The sequence below is a fragment of the Garra rufa genome, chromosome 5 (genome assembly GCF_049309525.1).
Source record: "Garra rufa chromosome 5, GarRuf1.0, whole genome shotgun sequence".
In the NCBI taxonomy this organism is placed as follows: domain Eukaryota; kingdom Metazoa; phylum Chordata; class Actinopteri; order Cypriniformes; family Cyprinidae; genus Garra; species Garra rufa.
The window spans coordinates 11,761,824-11,785,234 of record NC_133365.1 but is presented as its reverse complement, the minus strand read 5'-3'; the positions used below and the strand labels follow the sequence as shown (position 1 = coordinate 11,785,234).

General features: G+C 37.0%; 1 protein-coding gene across 2 annotated transcripts; it reads right to left on the bottom strand.

The window, feature by feature from the left end:
- Positions 1 to 19,183: 19,183 nt before the first annotated feature.
- On the bottom strand, positions 19,184 to 22,480 carry sub1b (SUB1 regulator of transcription b). Of its 2 annotated transcripts, none has more exons than XM_073841030.1 (5): positions 22,399 to 22,480; positions 20,709 to 20,778; positions 20,458 to 20,577; positions 19,701 to 19,809; positions 19,184 to 19,544 (listed from the first exon to the last, which is right to left on the bottom strand). In XM_073841030.1, exons 2-5 carry the CDS (start codon positions 20,775 to 20,777, stop codon positions 19,465 to 19,467), a joined length of 378 nt encoding a protein of 125 aa, XP_073697131.1. In that variant the 5' UTR covers position 20,778; positions 22,399 to 22,480; the 3' UTR covers positions 19,184 to 19,464. The 2 variants fall into 2 exon arrangements, with proteins under 2 accessions (XP_073697131.1, XP_073697132.1); XM_073841031.1 differs by having other exon boundaries at positions 20,709 to 20,781; positions 22,399 to 22,470.
- Positions 22,481 to 23,411: the final 931 nt, after the last annotated feature.

The window sequence follows — 23,411 nt, the reverse complement described above, 5'->3', positions numbered from 1 at the left end:
TTTGTAAATTGGCAACTGCAAATATATCAAAACTTAATTTTTGATTAGTAATATGCATTGCTAAGAACTTCATTTGGACAACTTTAAAGAGGATTCTCTCAATATTTAGATTTTTTGCACCCTCAGATTACAGATTTTCAAACAGTTGTATCTCAGCCAAACCATACATCAATATAAAGCTTATTTATTCAGCTTTCTGATTATGTATAAATGTCAATTTCAACAAATTGACCCTTATGACTGGGTTTGTGGTCCAGGGTCACAGATATTGATTTTACAGGATTGTTTCTTGAAGTGAAAATTGTTATCGCAATTTCCTGCAAAAAATGCCACAGATTCAAGTTTACCGTATAGAAGGTACACCTTTGTTTTTCTGCCATTAAAGAGTAAATCAATAAAGGGATGTAACCCTGTAAAGAGATGAGATGTAGTGGAGGTTGAGAGCCCTGAAGACCTAATTTAGTTTCGTCTTGTTGTCAGGAACTTTTGTTGGACACATGTACAGACATTCACCACACAGCAAAGTCTGGGAAATGTCAACAAACACTAGACTTCTCAATAGTTACTGGAAAGGCCACCACTACAGAGATGTTTTCAAGAATTTCACTGAAAGCGCCAGTGTCACACTTTCAGCGCCATTTGTTTGAAATGCAAGACCTTTGCACAATAGCAGACAATCACTTTTCTGAAAGCCATAAATGCCGTTATAAAACTTGACGTCCTGACCTGGCAAAAGGCAGTTGTGATATTTGCTGAGATTTTGTTGCACATTATGATTCGTGTTATTCATATTGAAGAGTGTTATGAGATGAAATAATGGAGATGTGAAGGTGCAGATGTGTGTTTGCACAGAACATGACAGAAGGTCATGACAGCGAACAGCGCAGCTCTCACATTTAATAGCTTGAATACTTTGGCAACATAAGATCAAATGACATTGCATGTGAAACAAGAATTTGATTTGTATTTGCTTGGTTAACTGCAATGAGGATCAACTTAAAAATGTTTCAGTCAAAGCTGGTAGGATCATTTTCACATATGGGTCAAACAAACAATGGGTTGCCATGATATCTTGACATCTTCGCTTAAAGCCAAGTGCTCATGATGACATTTAACATCATTTGGCTGCATCATCTGTTTTCACACCCAGTCATTGTGTCACGAATGAGCACAATTGAAACATTTGCTGAGGAAACTGGAAAACAAAAGAGGTGAGTAATATGCACAAAATCATTCATTTTCGAGCTCACATTTTCACATCATTTATAGATGTTTCATTTTCTTCCTGTACTGAACTTAAATTGTCCTTAAAACTCCATGGAAATGGATGCTTGTGATTTTTTTATTACTTTACTATAGCTGCTGTACAGGACAGAAAGTAACAGTGATTGTTCTCTTGGTCAAAACGTGTGTCAGTGTCACTGTGAAATATCTTAATAAGTGTGTTTTATGTGCACATGTCTGCACAAGCCCCTTTCCAAAACAGCCAGATTGCCCTCATCATTAGACTTTATTTGAGCTGGACCGAGTTGACTAGAGCTGCTTTCTCTGGTTCATTATGAAGCGTCACAAATCAGAGAAGACACATGTGTCGCCTTGTCTTCGACTTCTGGCAAATATACGGAAAGAGATTTACTTCTTTAGAATATTTTTATACAGTCTATCTATTAAAGTGACTATTAGGGATGAACAATGTATTGTTATCATATTATCAGGCAATATTGGATATTTATTCATTCACTGGTGTCATATTTAACTGTTTTTGGTAATTTCCCATATTTTTACATTTATATTAGTTTTGCTATCATCTAAATCTCACTTAAAGGTAATTAATACAACATTTGATCTTTAGCAAATCTGAAAATTCAAATATATTTTTATTCAGAATAGGCCTACTATAATGTTATTATAGTGTGTATAATTTCACTTGTAGCACATAATAAGACAATATAATGTACTTGACAGTTAACAGAAACTTCACCTAACTATGTGATTTTGTAAATTAGAATTAAGATTTCTTCAGTCCCACCTCGTGACTAATTCAGATGTTATGACGCACGTGGAATGGCTTGAATAATTCAGATTACATGAGAGAAACTGTTTAGGACAACAGCTCAGAAAACAAAAATGTCCTCCTTAATGTTATACTGTATGGCCTGTATCATGCTATCCTCCTTATTTTTTCAATACAGAAGTAAATATAGAGAAATAACGAGAAGCATAACAATGTGCACTAAATAGTAAAACTGTTTGCACTACAAACCAGTGTGTTCGTAATTAATAATACATTAAAATAATATGGTAAGACACAACAATTCACAATATAAAGGAGCAAAACGAGCTGTTACAAATAGCTAGACATGGATGAGACCGGAAACCAGACCCATACATTTTACGAATGGCCGTGTCCGCTTTTACTAGAAAAATAAGGTGGATAGGACATATTAGATGTGTGACATATTAAACTTGGTTTTAAAAACAACACCTATCCAAGTGCTCATCAACTAACCTCATTTCTGTAGAGAAAAATGAATGTGACAGAAGTCTCTTAGGAATTTTTAGCTCAACCTGACACGCAGATGAAGAGAGGAAGAGGCACCTGTTTGGATTGGATCCGCTTCTCTTTTTAGCTTGAGTTCATCCAAATATCTTATGCCACATTAGGTGGAAAATTCATCCGTTTAAAGGGTTTGTTCACCCAATAATGTAAATTAGCCCATTGTTTACTCACCCTCCAGACATCCTAGGTGTATATGACTTTCTTCTTTCAAACAAATGCAGTCGGAGTTATATAAAAAATTATCCTGGTACTTCCAAGCTCTATCATGACAGCAGGTGGGTGTTTCTCTTTATCAGTCCAAAACAAGTCTAATAAAGTGCCTCACTTGGCTCCGGGGGGTGAATAAAGGCCTCCTATTGCAAATCAATGCGTTTTTGTAAGAAAACTATCCAAAAAATATCTAAAATGTCACTTTAATCACTTTAATCTAGCTTGTCCTAACAGTTGTACATGGAAGCAGCTGCAGACGGATGACGTAAGATGTTACTTTAGCAAAGGAAAAACAGTCTTATCTTGGTTTATATCACAATTCTCTGAGATTTTTCTTTACAAATCCTTGTTTTGAACTTCTAATTTGTGACTAGTGCTTTGTTTACAAATAAATAAGTATTAAAGTCTACTTTATTATGTTTGACTATAAAAAGCAGTTTTTGATACAAAATTTTAATATGTGGGTGATATAGATAAATGACGACCCTACTACTATTCAAATTATAGGGGACATCGGATGCCCATTTTCTATAAGTTGGTATGATTCTTTGGGGTCCTCATGAAATCTACAACATCTGCAACATACTTTGGTTTAAAAGCCTCAATGTTGTAAAATGTTGTAAACCAACACCCTTTTTAATTGTTATCTGAGTTCAGCCACATTAGTTGGGAAATTCATCCTTTTAAAGGGTTTGTTCACCCAATAATGAAAATTAGCCCATTGTTTACTCATCCTCCAGACATCCTAGGTGTACAGTCGTGGCCAAAAGTTTTGAGAATTACATAAATATTGGAAATTGGAAAAGTTGCTGCTTAAGTTTTTATAATAGCAATTTCATATACTCCAGAATGTTATGAAGAGTGATCAGATGAATTGCATAGTCCTTCTTTGCCATGAAAATTAACTTAATCCCGAAAAAAACTTTCCACTGCATTTCATTGCTGTCATTAAAGGACCTGCTGAGATCACTTCAGTAATCGTCTTGTTAACTCAGGTGAGAATGTTGACGAGCACAAGGCTGGAGAACATTATGTCAGGCTGATTGGGTTAGAATGGCAGACTTGACATGTTAAAAGGAGGGTGATGCTTGAAATCATTGTTCTTCCATTGTTAACCATGGTGACCTGCAAAGAAACACGTGCAGCCATCATTGCTTTGCATAAAAATGGCTTCACAGGCAAGGATATTGTGGCTACTAAGATTGCACCTAAATCAACAATTTATAGGATCATCAAGAACTTCAAGGAAAGAGGTTCAATTCTTGTTAAGAAGGCTTCAGGGCGTCCAAGATAGTCCAGCAAGCGGCAGGATCGTCCCCGAAAGAGGATTCAGCTGCGGGATCGGAGTGCCACCAGTGCAGAGCTTGCTCAGGAATGGCAGCAGGCAGGTGTGAGCGCATCTGCACGCACAGTGAGGCCAAGACTTTTGGAAGATGGCCTGGTGTCAAGAAGGGCAGCAAAGAAGCCACTTCTCTCCAAAAAAAAAAACATCAGGGACAGATTGATCTTCTGCAAAAAGTATGGCGAATGGACTGCTGAGGACTGGAGCAAAGTCATATTCTCAGATGAAGCCTCTTTCCGATTGTTTGGGGCATCTGGAAAAAGGCTTGTCCGGAGAAGAAAAGGTGAGCGCTACCATCAGTCCTGTGTCATGCCAACAGTAAAGCATCCTGAGACCATCCATGTGTGGGGTTGCTTCTCATCCAAGGGAGTGGGCTCACTCACAATTTTGCCCAAAAACACAGCCATGAATAAAGAATGGTACCAAAACACCCTCCAACAGCAACTTCTTCCAACAATCCAACAACAGTTTGGTGAAGAACAATGCATTTTCCAGCACGATGGAGCACCGTGCCATACGGCAAAAGTGATAACTAAGTGGCTTGGGGTTCAAAACGTTGAAATTTTGGGTCAATGGCCTGGAAACTTCCCAGATCTTAATCCCATTGAGAACTTGTGGTCAATCCTCAAGAGGCGGGTGGACAAACAAAAACCCACTAATTCTGACAAACTCCAAGAAGTGATTATGAAAGAATGGGTTGCTATTAGTCAGGATTTGGCCCAGAAGTTGATTGAGAGCATGCCCAGTCGAACTGCAGAGGTCCTGAAAAAGAAGGGCCAACACTGCAAATATTGACTCTTTGCATAAATGTCATGTAATTGTCGATAAAAGCCTTTGAAACGTATGAAGTGCTTGTAATTATATTTCAGTACATCACAGAAACAACTGAAACAAAGATCTAAAAGCAGTTTAGCAGCAAACTTTGTGAAAACTAATATTTGTGTAATTCTCAAAACTTTTGGCCACGACTGTACATGACTTCCTACTTTCAAACAAAATGCAGAGTTATATAAAAAATTATCCTGGTACTTTCAAGTTCTATCATAACAGGAGGCGGTTGTTTCTCTTCATCAGTCCAAAACAAGTCTAAGTGGTCGTATAAAACAGCACCCTTTTTACCTTGTCAAAAACAGCTCTGTTCTCAGCGAGAACCCATTTCGGTGCATGTCTCTTTAAATGATAATGAGCTACTGTTTACCTCACCTGTCTCATCTGTTATTTGTGTATTCAGTGGCATGTTCCCATCAAAAACAAAACGAATCCACTACGTCCTAAGTGGCTCTGATGTCAGGAAAAAATTAAGACTCTTATGTTCACTTATACATCCAAATACAAAACGTGCACTGCTTACGAAACACTGTTGTCGGTACAGCTGCTCGAGCGCGGAGTAAATAGGAACAGCATACAACTGCCAAGGGCGGAAATATGGTAATACTGGACATGTCTACTGCTAATACTTCAGCAGCTGTGGGCGGGGCTTGAGCAATATGACATCATACTGCTCCGAAAATCAAAACGGCTTGATAATCGAGACTGTTTAGGTTTTGTGGGCATTACAAAAAAAAGGAGTGAGTTGATTTTTACCATTGTAGGGTGGTTGTGTCCACACACTGCTAAGACACATTTATGCATTCGTTGTCCCCTTTAAAAAGAAATTGCAGTAGATAGATCAGCATCACTGATATGTTAAATTACATCCTGGGAATAATAACACAGTGGAGGTGCAATTCAGTGTCATCAAAATATGTGAAGACATACATTGCAACATTTCACTTTCACACTCTTTCCCTGATGTGACTGGAATGCAAATATCCAAAGACAGGTACCGAGAGACCGCGTGAGCTATGTTTTAAAGAGTTGAGTTTCATGTTTTGAAAACATTTAACGCATACAGAGTGCATTCTTCAGTCCGTCCCCCTGACAGCGCTGGATGTTTGGCCTTGTTGTACAGCAGACACCCCCTGTTGTTTCGTTCCTCTTCCTCTCAGAGCAATCTACAGTATGGGGTAACACATTTGGCAACATTCCTGTTTCCTTTTAAAAGAGGCCATGGCAGCGAACACATACGCATGTAAAAACAAACTCTCAGGGACAGGTTAATAGGACCCACAGTCCTCATAGGGATTAGAAGAGGCACCGTGCCCTCAAGTCTGGAAGTCAAGTAGTCCACAGTCCAGCATTCAATTATAGCCTATACCAGCAGGCATTTGACTTTAGAAACTTAACCCAAGATACGGACACCTAGTAAGCGCGGGAGATGTTTTTAAAGCGGTTGAACGAGACTCTATAAAATTCAATCATAATAGACGTGTAAAACACATGGTGATTTTTATACAAAGCAAAGAAAATTGTTTCCCTTCAGCATTCGTATCTGTCACCTACATGCAAATCGGTAACCCAATAGGCCCCAACCAGGAGTAAAGAGAAATATAAGTCCACTTGAGTCCAAATAAAATGAAGAATGTGACATCGTAAAAGTAATGATTTTCGGAACAAAATAATAACACGACCCAAGTCCATTACTTCAAATTGTGCTGCAGACATTCCACTAAACTTCCTTTCACCTCCGAAGAGCAGACGCAGCCTCCTTTCCCCTGGAGGACACATTAAAAATCCCTCCAAGTCGTTAGGGGTTTGTTGAAATCCAAAATATTCCATTTATTAAAGCTTTTAAAAGAGATGGAAATGCGAAGTGTAGAATAATGTTATAAATGAAGCTTGTGACTTAATTAAGTGTATAGTGAGGCTTGCCTCTGGGCAGTGAATGACTTAATGGCCCGGTATGAGAGTGTGACTGACTGCCTGCATTTCTTCTCGCTGCTAACCGAATTAGTCAGCAATTAGTATTAGTGGATTAGTCCGTCTCACAGTCCAAGCTAACAAGGAACATTCCCAGAACTTTCTTTCTAAGTTATGCTCTTGTAGTAACATTAGTAGTATGCGCAATGTTGCCAGGCTTAAAAACATTCTCAAAATGTAAGCATGAAATCATTGTTCATTAGACTGTAATATTGAAGCTTAAAATTGACTACATGCCAGTTTGGCTGTTCTAGTTTTAAATAACTACATCTATGAGTTAATTCTGAACTATAAAACATCCTGTTCTTCCTAATGAGAATGTTCGGACAACATGCTCATGACTTAAAATTGTTTTCGCACCTTCAGTGCAAACTGCTGGTTTATTTATTTGAGTTAGGAAAATATTCTCATCGTACAACTATATTTTAGAACGGTAATGCAATGATATGTATATGTGTTAGCCTTGTTCCATGTTTCTAATGATACTTTTGAGAATAAACCCATCCAAAAAAAGGATTGAGAGTTACGGTTCTCCGATATAATGAGGAGACCGGTCCAAGCAGGGCTTGTCCTGGAATTCCTGTGGTCTGTACAGCAGATAGGCTAAAGCAAAGAGACGAGCAGATCTCTGTTTAAACATCCTCCAAATGGCATGCTCTGACGTCCCACGGCCGAAGAGAAACACTACATGTTGACACTGCGTGTGCGGTAGATGCTTTTACGTCAGAGATTCTCTGCTGCTTTTTTCACCTCTTCTGCAAATCTTTGTTTATTTGAATGGTCTATTACTGCTTCCCATTGTCTGGTCCTGTCTACATTCTGTCCTTAGTGGAGAGACAGTGGGCAGACAGAGTGGTGTGAGGTCTGATTTAAAAAAATAAATAAATAAATAAAAAAAATTGTACAAGACAAAGTATTTCATGTGTTTCAAATAATCAAGTTCAAAATTTCTAATTGTCTGTAATGGGAAAGGCCCAAAATGCATTTAATCTGAGTGCATTTAAAGGATTAGTTCGCTCTAGAATTAAAACTTCCTGATAATTTACTCACCCCTATGTCATCCAAGATGTTTGTCTTTCTTTCTTTAGTCGAAAAGAAATTAAGGTTTTTGAGGAAAACATTCCAAAATTTGGTCCCACTTTACATTAGGTGGCCTTAACTATGTACGTACATTTAAATTAATAATTTGGTACAATGTACTTATTGTGTACATACATGTTTTTACATTGTACTTATGTTTTTTTTTTTAAACTATATATAATTACATTTGTAATTAATTTCTGTAATTACCACTGTTGACCAATCCCTTACACCCTATCCCACTCTTAAACCTACCCATACCACCAAACCTGTCCCTAACCTGACCCATATCCCACCTTAATAGAAATAAAAGTGTTTGCAATGCAATATGACAACATTCATTTTAATGTAAGTACATAACAGTTAAGGCCACCTAAATTGACCCAAAATTTTTCTCCATATAGTGGACTTAAATGGCGATCAATGGGTTGAAGGTTGCAGTTTTGATGCAGCTTTAAATGGCTTTTCACAATTCCAGATGTTGAATAAGAGTCTTATCTAGCAAAAAAAATCGGTCATTATCTAAAAGAAAAAAAATGTATATACTTCAACCACAAATGAGAAAATGACTCTACCTTTTTGAACCGGACTAACTACGCTTGACCTTTTAAATGTGATTCCATAATGCGTAAAATTGCAAGCGCACATCGCAGAGCTAGTGCAAGATGAGCATTTGTGGTTATAAAGTATATAATTTTTTGTTTTTTGTTTTTAAAATGACGGATAGCTCTGCTAGGTAAGACACTTATTCCTTGTCTGAGATTGTGCAAAGCCTTTTAAAGCTGCATTGAAACTGCAATTTGGACCTTCACCCCCCTGATCCACATTGAAGTCCATTATATGGACGAAAATCCTGGAATGTTTTCCTCAAAAACCTTAATTTCTTTTCGACTAAAGAAAGAAATACATGAACATCTTGAATGGCATAAGACCATGAAACCATTTCTGTAGTCAAATTTTGTCTGAATATCTGCAGTCGAATCTCAGCCACGCTGGCAGCATGATTTTTGTCTGATATTGCTTAAGAAAATCAGACAAGGCATGGCACAGATATTTTTTTTCACAGCGTCTGCTATGTAATGAAACAATACAGCTGGGAGCACCTTAATGTAATAAGGAATTTTTAGTGTCCTTAGAGTCTTTAAGCTGGAAAAAGGAGGAAAAACAGGATATGAACAGGTCAAGTGGAAAACCCTCATCCCCGAAGTGATTTAACATAACCCAGCGCAAACACGGGAAGCGCGACCATGAATATTTAATGACTGTACTATTCCAAAAACTTTTTTCCCCCCATTAATCAGGGTAAATTTTTCTCTAGTGCTACCTGGAGTCTTTCAGTTGATTGTGTTTTCCACTATTAATGCAAACTAAGTGAGAGATGTGTGATAATATCGAAATTCTGCACAGTTTGTTTATTAATAATACTATCTGAATTGATCCTCGATAAGAAATTCCACTGTGGATACACCCAGGCAAATAACAAGATGATTTGCAACAGAGGCCGCGTTGTTTACACTAGATAAATGAGACATGACTCCTTATATTTTCCCTCTTTGGCAAGACATTTCTCCGCCTGTGAGCGAGATAGCACATTTGGAGCGCTGCGTTAAAATTACAACCATGACTATCTTAATTGTGTCTGTGGGGAATCAAAGGAATTAAAGTATGGCTCAAGTATGGCATTGCATAATGCTTTCGCCACACAGCCATTTGCAGCAGCACACCGAGGGAGCTTGTCGGCGCCCAGGCAGATTCAGTCCTCCCAGGCTGCCGGAAATGTAACTTTCTGTCCTGCTGCGTAGCATGCAGGTGAGGGAAATCTGGCTTATGTAAGGGATAATGTACCACTTATTGTATGACTAAACACAGAAAAAGGAAACACTTGGGCATGAACTACTTACTTGAGTTTACCTGTGTTTCATCTTCACCCAAAAATTAAAATTCTGTCATTAATAACTCACCCTTATGTTGTTCCAAAAGCATTCATCTTGAGAACACAAATTAAGATATTTTTGATTAAATTCAGGCGCTTTCTGACCCTGCATAGACAGCAATGGAACTATGCGGAAGAGAAGAAATTGTTCAATAAAGTCGTTATTTTTGTTTTCTTTGTGCACAAAAAGTATTCTTGTAGCTTCATAATATTACTGTTGAACCACTGATGTCACATGTACTATTTTAATGATGTCCTTCCTACCTTTATGGGCCTTGAATGTTTGAGTTGCATTGCTGTCTATGCAGGGTCAGAAAGCTCTTGGATTTCATCAAAAATATTTTAATTTGTGTTCCAAAGATAAAGAGTCTTACGGGTTTGGAACAACATAAAGGTGAGTAATCAATGACAGAATTTTCATTTTTGGGTAAACTATCCCTTTAATTCCTCATAGGTAATTTTCACGACATTGGATAATTGAGACAAAAGTTGGTGCCAATTACATAGAAATCATATCCACTGTGTAATACAAGAGACATACAAAGGCTCCACTCAATGCCACAAAACACTACAACACCTATGCTTTGGTGTGCTTTCAGCACATACTCTTAAAAAAATTAAGGTTCTTTATAGGCATTGATGGTTCCATGAAGAACCTTGAACTTCCACGGAACCTTTCAAATGCAGAAAAGGTTTTTATAGTCGAGAAAGGTTCTTTAGATTTTTAAATTGTTCTTTAAAATGCCTTGTGGAACCAAAAATGGTTCTTCTATGGCATCACTGCAAAAACACCCTTTTGGAACCTTTATTTTTAAGAGTGCATAGCCAATATAATCGTCACATATATATGCTGTGTGTGTGTATGTATATATATATATATATATATATATATATATATATATATATATATATATATATATATGTGTGTGTGTGTGTATATATATATATATATGTATATATAGCTGGAAGTAGCTGGTTTTACAGTAGCTGGTCTTCTAGCCTGGCTGAGCTGGTCAAGCCGATCTCCTAGACCAGGGATCATCAAATCTGGACCTCGAGGTCCATTTTCCTGCAGAGTTTAGCTCTTACCCTAATCAAACACACCTGAGCATGCTAATCAAGGTCTTCAGGATCATTAGAGAATAACAGGTAGGTGAGTGTGATCAGGGTTGGAGCTAAACTCTGCAGCGCATTGGACCTCCAGGGTAAGATTTGGGGAACCCTGTCCTAGACTGACTAGCTAAGACTATTCTGACTAGCTAAAGAAGTGGTTAAGACCCCTCTAAAACCAGCCTGCTGACCAGATATGACCAGCTAAAACCTGCCATTTTTGCTGGGAGTTTTTTTCAGCAAGGAGGCAGTGATGTCTCTCATCAGCATTTAAAAAAAATCTGCAATGTGATTTGCCAATAAAAAGAAAGAAGAAGTCTGGAAGATGGTGCTGGAGTTTAATTTTGCATTAATTATAGCTGTTTATGTATTACTATCTTTCATTTAGACCTCAGCTGCAGAAACTTAGCCTTTAGGTTAAGATTGAGTCTGACTAACTAGCATTAACCAATGGGTCATAAATCTTTTTTTTTTTTTTTTGCAAATCAGACCAATCTACATTTTTATGTAACCGATTTAAAATGACCAGATTAACAAGTGTATTAAATTGATGCTTTGTTTTAGGCATTCGAAAACAAACTGCATCATTCAGACTGTAATAATTTATATATATGTGACCTCGGACCACAAAACCAGTCATAAGGGTTCATTTTTTTTTTAATTGGAAGATTTATACATCATCTGAAAGCTAAGTAATTACGCTTTTTATTGATGTATGTTTTGTTGGGATATGACAATATTTATCCGATATACAACTACACCCTTAAAGATAAAGGTGCTTTAAAAGGTTCTTCAAACGATGCCATAGAAGAACCATTTTTAGTTCCCAAAGAACCATTCCTTGATTACCTTTTTATAATCTGAATTTTATAAACCTTATTGGCCACAAATAACCTTTTGTGAAACAGAAAGGTTCTTCAGATGTTAAAGGTTCTTTATGGAACCATTTAGACAAAAAGGTTCTTCTACGGCATCGTGAAGCACCTTTATTTTTAAGAGTGTATTTGAAAATCTGGAATCTGAGGGTGCAAAAAAAAAAATATTGAGAAAATCGCTTTCAAAGGAAGTTCTTAGCAATGCATATTACTAATCAAAAATTAAGTTTTGATATATGGAATATGATCTTTACTTAATATCTTAATGATTTTTGGCATAAAAGAAAAAATTATAATTTTGACCCATACAATGTGTTTTTGGCTATTTCTACAAATATACTTGTGCTACTTAAGACTGATTTTGTGGTCCAGGGTCACATATGATGATTATATTGGTCATGAACTGAAAACAACTAAGGCATTCTAGCGAAGCTGTCTCGCTGCTGTGAACACGCACCATGGCGTTGCCATAGGGGACAGCAAACACTGGGAATATCTGTCTGCTACATGGCGCGATTGACCAATCAGAATCAACCATTCCAGAGAGCCGCGTGGTAATGGCTGACACATTCCGATACCCTTAGGCACATTTAAACACTACAGACTACCCAAACAACTCATCTGAGGGTGAAACTAAATCCTGGCAAACATCTCTTCTTGTGAACAAAAAGTGTTGGTCCAGGCCGAGCAGATTTACGAGGCTGTGTGGACAGTCAGGTTGAGGGCACCTCCAGCTAACCTCAGGGACATTCTGCTCAGCGGGGTCCCGCAGGCAGAGCAAGAGGGGAGAAGTTATCAACAAGCCCACAACATTCCTCACTGTTCTCCAGCCAACATGAGCAGCCATGTCTGCATCTAAGCTCTGTGCTAACAATGAAAAGGCCGATATGAAATATGAAATACACTTGTGTTCCACAGAAATACTGCCAACAGCACTTTGATCAGGACACAATAAAAGACACTAAAGTCAGGTTTTTGAGTTTTACAGTTAACAATACTAGACTAAAAGCTCATTTTTACTCAACTTCAGACGTTTTATATTTCTCTGATGGATTTGCCATTCAAAACCATGAGTAATAACAGATCTGTAAGTATTTTCATATGAGTAATCTACAAAAATATTTACTAAGAAATAAATTCAGTGTTGCATGAGTCATATATGTGACCCTGGAACACAAATCCAGTCGGGTATATTTGTAGCAATAGCCAACAATACGTTGTATGGGTCAAAATGATTGATTTTTCTTTTATGCCAAAAATCATTAAGATATTAAGATCATGTTCCATGAAGATATTTTGTCAAATTTGTACCATAAATATATCAAAACGTAATTTTTGATTAGTAATATGCATTGCTAAGAATCTTTAGATTTTTTTGCACTATTTTCAAATAGTTGTATCTCGGCCAAATCTTGTCCTATCATAACAAACCAACACATCAATGGAAAGCTTATTTATTCAGGATGATGTATAAATCTTAATTTAAAAAAATGACTCTTCTGTGCTCCGGCTAAGATTGCATTTATGACAAGAGTTCTCTTGTGTTTTTTTGCAGAAACAAATTTTTGATTCTGAATGCCGAAGAGGAAAGTGTGATCAAACGGAATCTTCCATAAGCTGGAACGTCTGGACATCTGTTTTATCATTACAGTCAGCAAAACAGCATTTCATCTCATCCCCATAGTTGATTCCTTGACCACCTTTGGGGTTATACTCATTAATCATGAATGAGGGCCTGTTTTGATCTATCTTCACTTCTGTGGCAGCTTCACCAAACTGACCTCACATGTAAGCAGTACCTATCCATGCCAAAGACAACTGCAACCATTATTAAACTGACGCTCATTGGACATTCCATGGAGCCAGCCAGGATACCAACACATTCTCTGCTCTCCCCTTCAGCTTTTTAATTGTACGCTTAGCGCTATACGCAGAATGACAGTACGTTTTGGCAGAAATGCACCAGAGCGAGAACTCTTTAGCAAGGGTGAAGTCTTAGTGGACTTGTTTTTCTTCTGACGTCCTCGAGATGAATGATTTTATCCTTGCCAGAGGGTCAAGAGGAGGGATTCTGGCCTATAAAATTCTTAATTTCATTTGTCCATTGTAAAGATAATTCAACTGTAGACAAATTGGCAAGATCCTGCCGTAGTTCACAGCCAAAGCGGGTTCCAGCCAATACCATCCCTGTCACGGACAGGAAACTCAAGGCGCCCCGTAATCAATATGCATTTCACATCTCAATGCAAGAACAAATTCCTTCCATGAAACAGTATCCGTTATATTAGCCACCATGGAGTAAAACAACAGAGGCAGAGACATCCATCAAAAGTGGGCTGAAAGGGTTTCCTCATGCGTTATTCTCTCCTGTAAAACCCACGCCGGTTTGATATTAGCCCAGAGATGAGCGACACGCCCCGGCGTATTCCCATGTCCAGATGTAAACATAACCTGAAACTCAAGCGCTGAAATATGCAATGCAATACTCAATGACACGAGAGCCAGTCCAAGAACCACAGACACCGATGTTCAATCGCCAGGCTCACAGCAGACCCTTCAAATGGAAGCAGATGTTGGACTTTTGATGCATCTGTGACCTAAAGTGCTCCAAAACTAGTAAACCAGCGCAACACGCCCGCTCAGCTTCTCAGTTCCAGGATGTTCTTCGTATTCCTCCATCCATCATAAAAGCATCAAAGTGATGTTCAAGAAATCTTGAGAAGATAGAGGTTGCATGGATGATTCAAACCGCCTCCGGTTATCGAGGACATTCCACCAATTCCTGTTTTGTGGACAGATGGTCGCACTGTGTTTGTGCTTTCATTAAAATGATTGCAGACTTGTAGCATGTTCTAGTTGAACAAATGAATTTGATTCCTCATGACATCCACATTGCTCTGTTAATGTGTTCAGATGAAATATCTATCACACACTGATAGGAAAGGAAATTTTGATGCATTAACGGTGTTTGATGCACTGCCAAGAGTTGTGAAACAAATTCCTTTCCTATCAACAACTAACATGTGATGGAAAGAAATTCACATTAGTAAGCCATGCTGACCGGTATCAGAATTGTCATTTTGATAGTAAGCCTTTCAGAGACCTTCAGTTTATAAAATGGAAAATTGTGCTCTACAATGGTCAGTCGTTTTTAAGAAGATCTTTGTGTCATTGTTCAAAACGTTGACAGGTTGAGTATGGTTTTATTGTCCAAAACCTAGCAGGAGAGATTCAATTTCAATAGAGCATTGGTGCCACCTAGTGATACCTTTTTATTTTTGTATGCCAAATATCCTCCTGACACACAGCTATGGAGTTTTGTCCACTGTAGAAAACTTTATATTTTACTAGTGAATTTCTCTGAGAGCATGTCACAGTTTTAAGTCTGAATGTCCTGTAAAGAGATACCAAATGTTTGGAAGTTTCATCAGGACCACTCCTTACACTCTTAAATATAAAGGTTCTTCAAAATGGTTCTTTTAGAAACTGTTCTTTGAAAAGTTATTTAGGGAACCAAAAATGGTTCTTCTATGGCATCACTGTAAAAACACATTTTTTTGGAACATTTATTTTTAAAGGTGTACTTGGTCTTTAAGTATGGCTGACATTAATTTCAATCAAATTTAACATCCCTAATGGAAATATAATAAATAAATCTGACTAATTTTCTAATTGTTTGTCATTGATCAACATCTCATGACAATGTTGCAGGGTTTCAAATCAAAATATGACTTTCTGTTACAAAACAGCACATTGATTTCTTACATGTCCACTGTAGAGGTGTATTACACATTTTAAGGAGACACAAGAAGTGATTAGGAAAAGAAATAATGTATCAGTAATCCTATAAAATATTAGATGTTATTGTGAAAATCTTGCCTATTATTACTCTCATTGCTGCACTTCTTGTTTCATTACATGTTGCCCCAAAAACACATTTATATGCAAATTCAATAGAGCGCAAATATTGGCACCTTTGGTAAATATGAGCAAAGGCAGCTGTGGAAATAAATCTGCATTGTTTATCCTTTTGATCTTTCATTAAAATGACAAAATTCTAACCTTTCATTGACGTAGTATATTCCCATTCATATTTAATTTTTTAGCACACCAGGGTGACTAGGAGCATAAGATCGTCTAGCCATGACTTCCTGTCACACCGGATTATAAATATGAGGAACACAAAGGCCAAATTCCTTTAATCGTCCATCACAAGGAGTAAAACCAAATAATATAGTTCTGATCTGCGAAACAAGATCAGATCAAGATTTCACAAAATAGAAAGAAAAGAGCTAAAGCATAGTAAATCCTCATTTCCACCATCAGGGCAATAATTAAGAAGTTCCAATCAACTAAAGATGTCACAAATCTGCCTGGAAGAGAACATGTGTCTATATTGGTCTAATACACAATGAGTAGGAAAGTTTGAGAGGCCAAAGACTCTTCAGGGATCACAGCTGGAGAATTGCAGAGATTAGTTGAGTCTTGGGGCCAGAAAGCCTAAAAAAAAGTCAAATAGCCCCTAGGAGGGTTTCAAGAAAAATTCTGCTTGCTCATCCAAAAACAAACTCCAGCATATTCAGTTGTTAGATATGACTGGAACTTTAAACGGGACTGGCTTCTGTGGTCAGAATCAGATGAAACCAAAAAAAGAGCATTTTGGCAGCAAATACTCAAGATGGGTTTGGTGCAAACAGGGATAAAAAGTACCCCATGCTGACAGTTAAATATACTGCTGGATCTTTAATGTTGTCGGTCCATTTTTCTGCCTGAGGTCCTGGACATCTTGTTTAGATACATGGCATCATGGTTTCTATCAAACACCAACAGATAAAAAATCTAAACCTGACTGCCTCTGTTAGAAATCTTATAATAGATTTAAGGTTGGATCCTACATCAAGACAATGATCCAAAACAACACAAAAAGGACAAAATGAAGCTTCTGCCACAGCCATCCCAATTCCCTGACCTGTACCTGTAGAAAATGAGTGGGGTGAACTGAAGAGAAGAAGAACCAACATAGAGCTGGGAATCTGAAGGATCTGGAGTTTTTCTGTATGACATAATGGTATCTGATATCTTGCCAGGTGTTTTCCAAACTCATCAGGCATTAAAGGAGAGACTCAGAGCTGTTATCTCGGGTAAAGGATTTTGCAATAATTGGGTGCCAATAATTGTGGCCAGCATGAACTAGACAAAAACATTTATTTTATAATGAGATTTTCCCTCCATTTCCATTGTTTTACTTCAATGAAAGGATAGAATTTTGTGAATTTTTTAAATGAAAGATCAAAAGGATAAATTATGCAGATTTATTTCCACAGCTGCCTTTGCTCATATTTACCAAGGGTGCCCATATTAATGGAGGGCACTGTGCATTGTATATAATGGAGAAACCGGTTTATGGCCATTTTACACACACATACTGCATAACGAAAAATAGTATATCAAATCAATCTTTCCTTACATGGCTGAGAACCATCTTTATACAAAGTTTGGTATAAAAAAGGAAAATTGATTGGTGATTTAAAAACAAAAAAGAATTTAAAAAAATTCAAAAATGAAATCTTTCCATTTTTTTATTATGCTCTAATCCAGGGGTCATCAAACTTGATCCTGGAGGGCCGGTGTCCTGCAGAGTTTAGCTCCAACTTGCCTCAACACACCTGCCTGGAAGTTTCAAGTATACCTATTAAGACCTTGATTAGCTGGTTCAGGTGTGTTTGATTAGGGTTGGAGCTAAACTCTGCAGGACACCGGCCCTCCAGGACTGAGTGTGGTGACCCCTGCTCTAATCAATGTAACAATGACAAAAAATATTAAATCACAAAACATTTTTTCCCTTTTTCTGGTAATCAGGAGGATATGAATGTGTATCTAAGTAACTTAACTGTATTAAACACAAAACATTTAGAAAGCTGACAATTAAAGGATATAAATATGAAATCTTTTAGAAGGTTTTAGAGATTGCCGTTTCTTGATATTTCATAGTTCATGTGCTGGTGGCCACAAAATAGAAGTTGGAATGGAAAGGTGGTTCAATCAGAACATGAAATTATTACCTCTCAGGAAGTAAAATGAACCTCTGTGGTTGCAAGTGATCTCCATAGTAACCACCACCTGAAGTGCAACCAGTGAAACAAAAAGAAATATTCTTTTCTGAGGCACAGCTTGATGTTCAAACCTTAGGATGCATTTGATACATAATATGAATCAATACAGATTTTGAAGTACATATGTGACCCTGGACCACAAAACCAGTCTTAAGTCGCTGGGGTATATTTGTAGCAATAGCCAAAAATACATGGTACGGGTCAAAATGATTGATTTTTCTTTTATGCCAAAAATCATTAGGAAATTAAGATCATGTTCCATTAAGATTTTTTGTAAAATTCATACTATAAATATATCAAAATGTAATTTTTGATTAGTAATATGCATTGTTAAGAACTTAATTTGGAGAACTTTAAAGGTGATTTTCTCAGTATTTTGATTTTTTTGCACCCTCAGGTTCCAGATTTTCAAATAGATGCATCTCGGCCAAATATTGTCCTATCCTAACAAACCAAACATCAATAGAAAGCTTATTTATTGAGCTTTCATGTGATGTATACGTCTCAGTTTTGTAAAATTTAACCTTATGACTGGTTTTGTGGTCCAGGGTCACATATATGTATATATACACATACATACATCAACCAATTCTGAAACGTAGTTGATACTTAATATAACATAAATAACATAAAAGTAAATTAATTTTCTTAACGTTTATTCGCAGTATGAACCACTGCATCTCCAAAAAATGTGCTTGCACTGTGGTTACCTCTTACAGAAACTACCCCAATAATGCTTGCTTTGCACGCAACACCATAAACCATATTGTCTCAAAGACGTGCTGGCAATACAGTGGCTACCATGATTTAAGAGTGATTTAATTTAGACAGCAAATGCAATTGATGCAAGATGGCTCTTCTGGACAGTCAAGTGAAAGGGCTGTTTTTATTCCGGAGTCTGGTCTATGTTTGAGTGGGTGTACGGACCATTATAATTCCTGCTCCCACGCGAAGGCGAGCAAATTACACACAAGCACTCAGGACTGGACACAACAAGCATCATAAAGTGCCAAACGCCTTCATTTTAGGTCATCCATTACTGCTCTGTTTATTGTCAGAATCACAACAACTTTCAGTTTAAAAATGTACTTTAATATAGGGAACAAAACATCATAACATGGTTAATAATTTTATACTCAACCAAAAAGACAGACTAAAGACTCCAAACCAAAAAAGCCTTTATTATGTAGGCAGAATATGAGAACAATGCAACTATTGTACTATTAAAACAACAATCACCCGGTCAAGACTTACTATTCACACATGAACATTTAACAGCAGACAGTTGGAAATGAACAATAACAAAACAAAAGAAGTCTTCTCAAATTTACCAGCATACATATAGCACAAGTGGAAACAGGAAACATTTTGTTAAAGTCCCCATGTACCAAAATATGGAACTCTAAAAGGAACCAGACAACCATTCACTGCGAAAACAGCTCTTAAATTCTCCTAACTGCATCATCGATGTCCGACATTTGTTCCTTCAGCTGATTCCACTGCTCAGGATTCAATGAAATGCCTAAGGGTAATTCAATACAATTGATGGAACAAAACAACTATGGCACAGTAATCAAAAGAAAACATATTACCTGCACTTAAAGATATTTGTTTGACTAAAAGGTTAAAGGAGAAGGACACCAAAATACATCCAATAAATTGGAGAAAACATAATTACCTTTCTTTCCAGGCTTCATCTCACCAGCTTGGTCCATCCAGTACTCTCGAATGTCAATCAAAACCTTGCCTTTGAAATCCCTGACACTGACGTATCTCAGCTTTCCAATCTGTCACATATCAGAACATGAATGAGTCAGCATGGACAGTAGATAATAGCTCTTATTTAACAAAGCATACTACACTTTTATTATTACAGTAAAACACTTAAACATAAGACACTAAAACAGAAGAAATTGCTGGTTACTAGTATTCTGTAGGAGTTCTATTGAACATTTACAAAGATTTTACAGGTTTTTGCCCTTACATAAACCAGAACCCAATGAGAGACATGTTACAACTAAACATAATTCTAAGGGAGAATTGAAGTTGCATTAGAGCTCAATAATGTATGTTAAAGAGATCATAGCTTCGTAACATTATGGTTGAACCACTGATATCACATGGAGTATTTTAACAATGTCCTTACTACCTTTCTGGGCCTTGAATATGGTAATGGCTTTCATTATGGATTTCATCAAAAATATCTTCATTTGTGTTCTGAAGATGAAAGAAGGTCTTACGGGTTTGGAACGACATGAGGGTGAGTAATTACTGGCTGAATTTTAATTTTTGGGTGAACTAACCCTATTGTCAGCAAGATTTGTTTTCTTTATTTTAATGCACTATGATGTCCATGCATTTATTCATTTGGTAAGCAGGTATATATATATATGATACAATGTACAGTCAATTACAGTCAAACTCAAAAACTCAACCTGGAACATGTTATCCTCATTGTTTTTGTCACTTTTAGCAGAGCCGCTCGGTTTGGAGGTCTCTCCACTTTTCTGTTTTTTAGCAGGCTTTTCAGGAGCACTTGCCTTCTTTCTTTTGGCCTTGGGAAGAAATAAGGAGACAAAACCAAACACACCTGACCTTTCATGCCTGCAGCACATTTTCAAATTCAAATAAGTACAAAATATCTCTCTCTCTCTAGTTAAATGAAAGTCAGAAAGCATAAACTCACCTTTGTTTCTGTATCACTGTCTGATTCACTACCCGAAGAGGAAGACAGCACTTCTTTAGACTTAGGCATGCTGCTGAACACAAACAAGTACACTTTCATGTAAAATATAATTCAACACTGCCCCCTCAAGGACACTTATGGAGCTTCATTTCAGTGGTGATTACACATTTTTCCAGACATGCTCAGCTAATGTCATATATATATATAACAAGGGGTCCGTGCTCAATCTCCATTTACCAAGGGGCCTTTGATGTGAAAACCTGTGCTTTATACTAGCTGCTACATCCCAGAATTTAATGGAATTGTCTTCAAGTGTTTGAAAATGTAAATGTTAAATACATAAATAGAGGGTTTTCACAACAATGCATCATGAATCTGCCATATTAAATGTATGCCACTGAACCTAGTAAAGCTATTTTGCTGATTATTGATGTTGAAAATGGCCAATTATTGTCATGTTTTGGGCTGTACTAATTGGTCAGACCAGGAAAAACTTGCGGAGACTGCCAAAAGTTATAACAAATCAAGGAGAAGCTTACAAAAAGTTGTCTGGGAAACAAAAGGGGTTTGTGGTTGTCCAAACCAAAATATTGCGCCCTTTTCTGCTTACTAAGTCCTTCTCTATATTATGTTTTTTTCCCCCGTGGTTTAGACAACATAAATTAGCAGAGCAACGTATTCAGTAGTACATTAACCATGCAATCCATGCTGTTGTTTACATCAGAGTATCTCCAATGTGGCTGTACATCCGGGTAACTGAGGGTGCAAATAATAATCCAAAAATTATCTAAATAACAAAAATGCCATATACTCTATATTAGCTGCATGTGTGATAAATGCACAGGAGTCACAATGTTGTTTCTAGGCAAAAACATACTCCAGCAATTCCTCAGAACAAATAATTTCAATGATTCCGAATTATTTAAAAGGTTGAGTCATCAATTGTAATAGTTTATTTACTAACAATTCTGAATCATATCGTTATGGGTGAGAAAAAAACATGAGGACAGACAGTAGGGGTTATTTTAAGATTTTATTTAATTTCCGAGTTTCTCCGGCCTAGAATGCAATAGTGACATTCCCTGATATTCCCAGTATTTCAATTATAAATGTGGAAATACGTGTTTATTTTAGAAGAGCAAGTGGGTCTCAAAAAGTACTAAATTAAATCCTGTAAAAAACTGCTACACATATTTCCTACATGCTACATACACCTTTCGATGTTTTTTTTTTTCCTTTTTTTTTTAAATCTAGCCTATATGAATTTTGCATTGATTTTACAAACTGCCAGCAGCATCTCTTCCACCGATCGCTGGGCACGAGGATTGTCACCTTGGTCGAAATCCATCAAGTAAGAGACAGATTTGAGGCTTCCCCGATCAATAATGACTTAGCATCACCGATTTGCCTCCACATACTGGAATGGACGACATTAAACTGCATAATTTGTTAGTTCAACCAAAACTAACTCGTGTAGATCAACACCGGCGGGTATAATGGGGCTGATTATGGGCCTCTGCATCCCAAATCTAAGGTGGAAAGATAGGCCCTGAATAACACATTCGTGTTAGAAGCGGTTTTGGATGACTGGTCTTTATATGATTCTTCGTGGTTGAGCACTTATTTAACAAGTGCGTGTCTAAAATAGACAGTTTACTGTTAGCTTTAGTATGAATTGAATAGGACTTACGTTTAACGTTGTGCAGTGGGCTATAAGAGTCAGTCAGGCTCAGCGGCGGGAAGTCGAGGAGTAGATAACCAACCATATGGCTAATAACGTCTCAGAGGGCATTGTGGGAAATGTAGTTATTTTCCACAATGGCAGCACTGCGTCTGACTGTAAACCACCACAGTTATAACAAATCTTTATAGTGAATGAATGGTTCTCGTTCGGCAAATGTTTTAACATAATGACATTAATATAAATATATTTTTATATGATCGTTTGGCTATTAAACGGTTTTTGAAATATGATATTTTCTAATATATATTTTATATTATATTATATATTATATTCTATATACGCTCTTTCTGGGGTTGTGCAGAGGGAACAATTTTTTTAATTTCTGGAAATTTACATTTGATCAACTCTGTATTCTTAAAGGTTAACCCGAGTATTAAGACTTGCATGGCTTACTATAGTGTAAATAAGGGCTTTTACTGAAATATGTAGTAGAAAACCAATGAAATACGAATGTTACTTAAAAAAGCCCACATTGTTTTATGCATATTTCGGACTGTGGGGGACGCCTTAAAGGAGTAGTTCACTTTCAGAACAAGAATTTACAGATAATGTACTCACCCCCTTGCCATCCAAGATGTTCATGTCTTTATTTCGTCAGTCGTAAAGAAATGGTGTTTTTGAGGAAAACATTTCAGGATTTCTCTCCATATAATGGACTTCTATGGTGCCCCCGAGTTTCAACTTCCAAAATGCAGCTTCAAATGGCTCTAAACGATCACAGCCGAGGAAAGAAGGGTCTTATCTAACAAAACAATCTGTTATTTTCTAAAAAAAATTACAATTTATATTCTTTTTACCTTCAAATGCTCGTCTTGTATAGCTCTGTGTGTACTCAGAGATTAAAAAGTTTATAAATTGTAAATGTTTTAAAAAAAAATAACCGATCGTTTCGCTAGATAAGACCCTTCTTCCTCGGCTGGGATCATTTAGAGCCCTTTGAAGCTGCATTTAAACTGCAT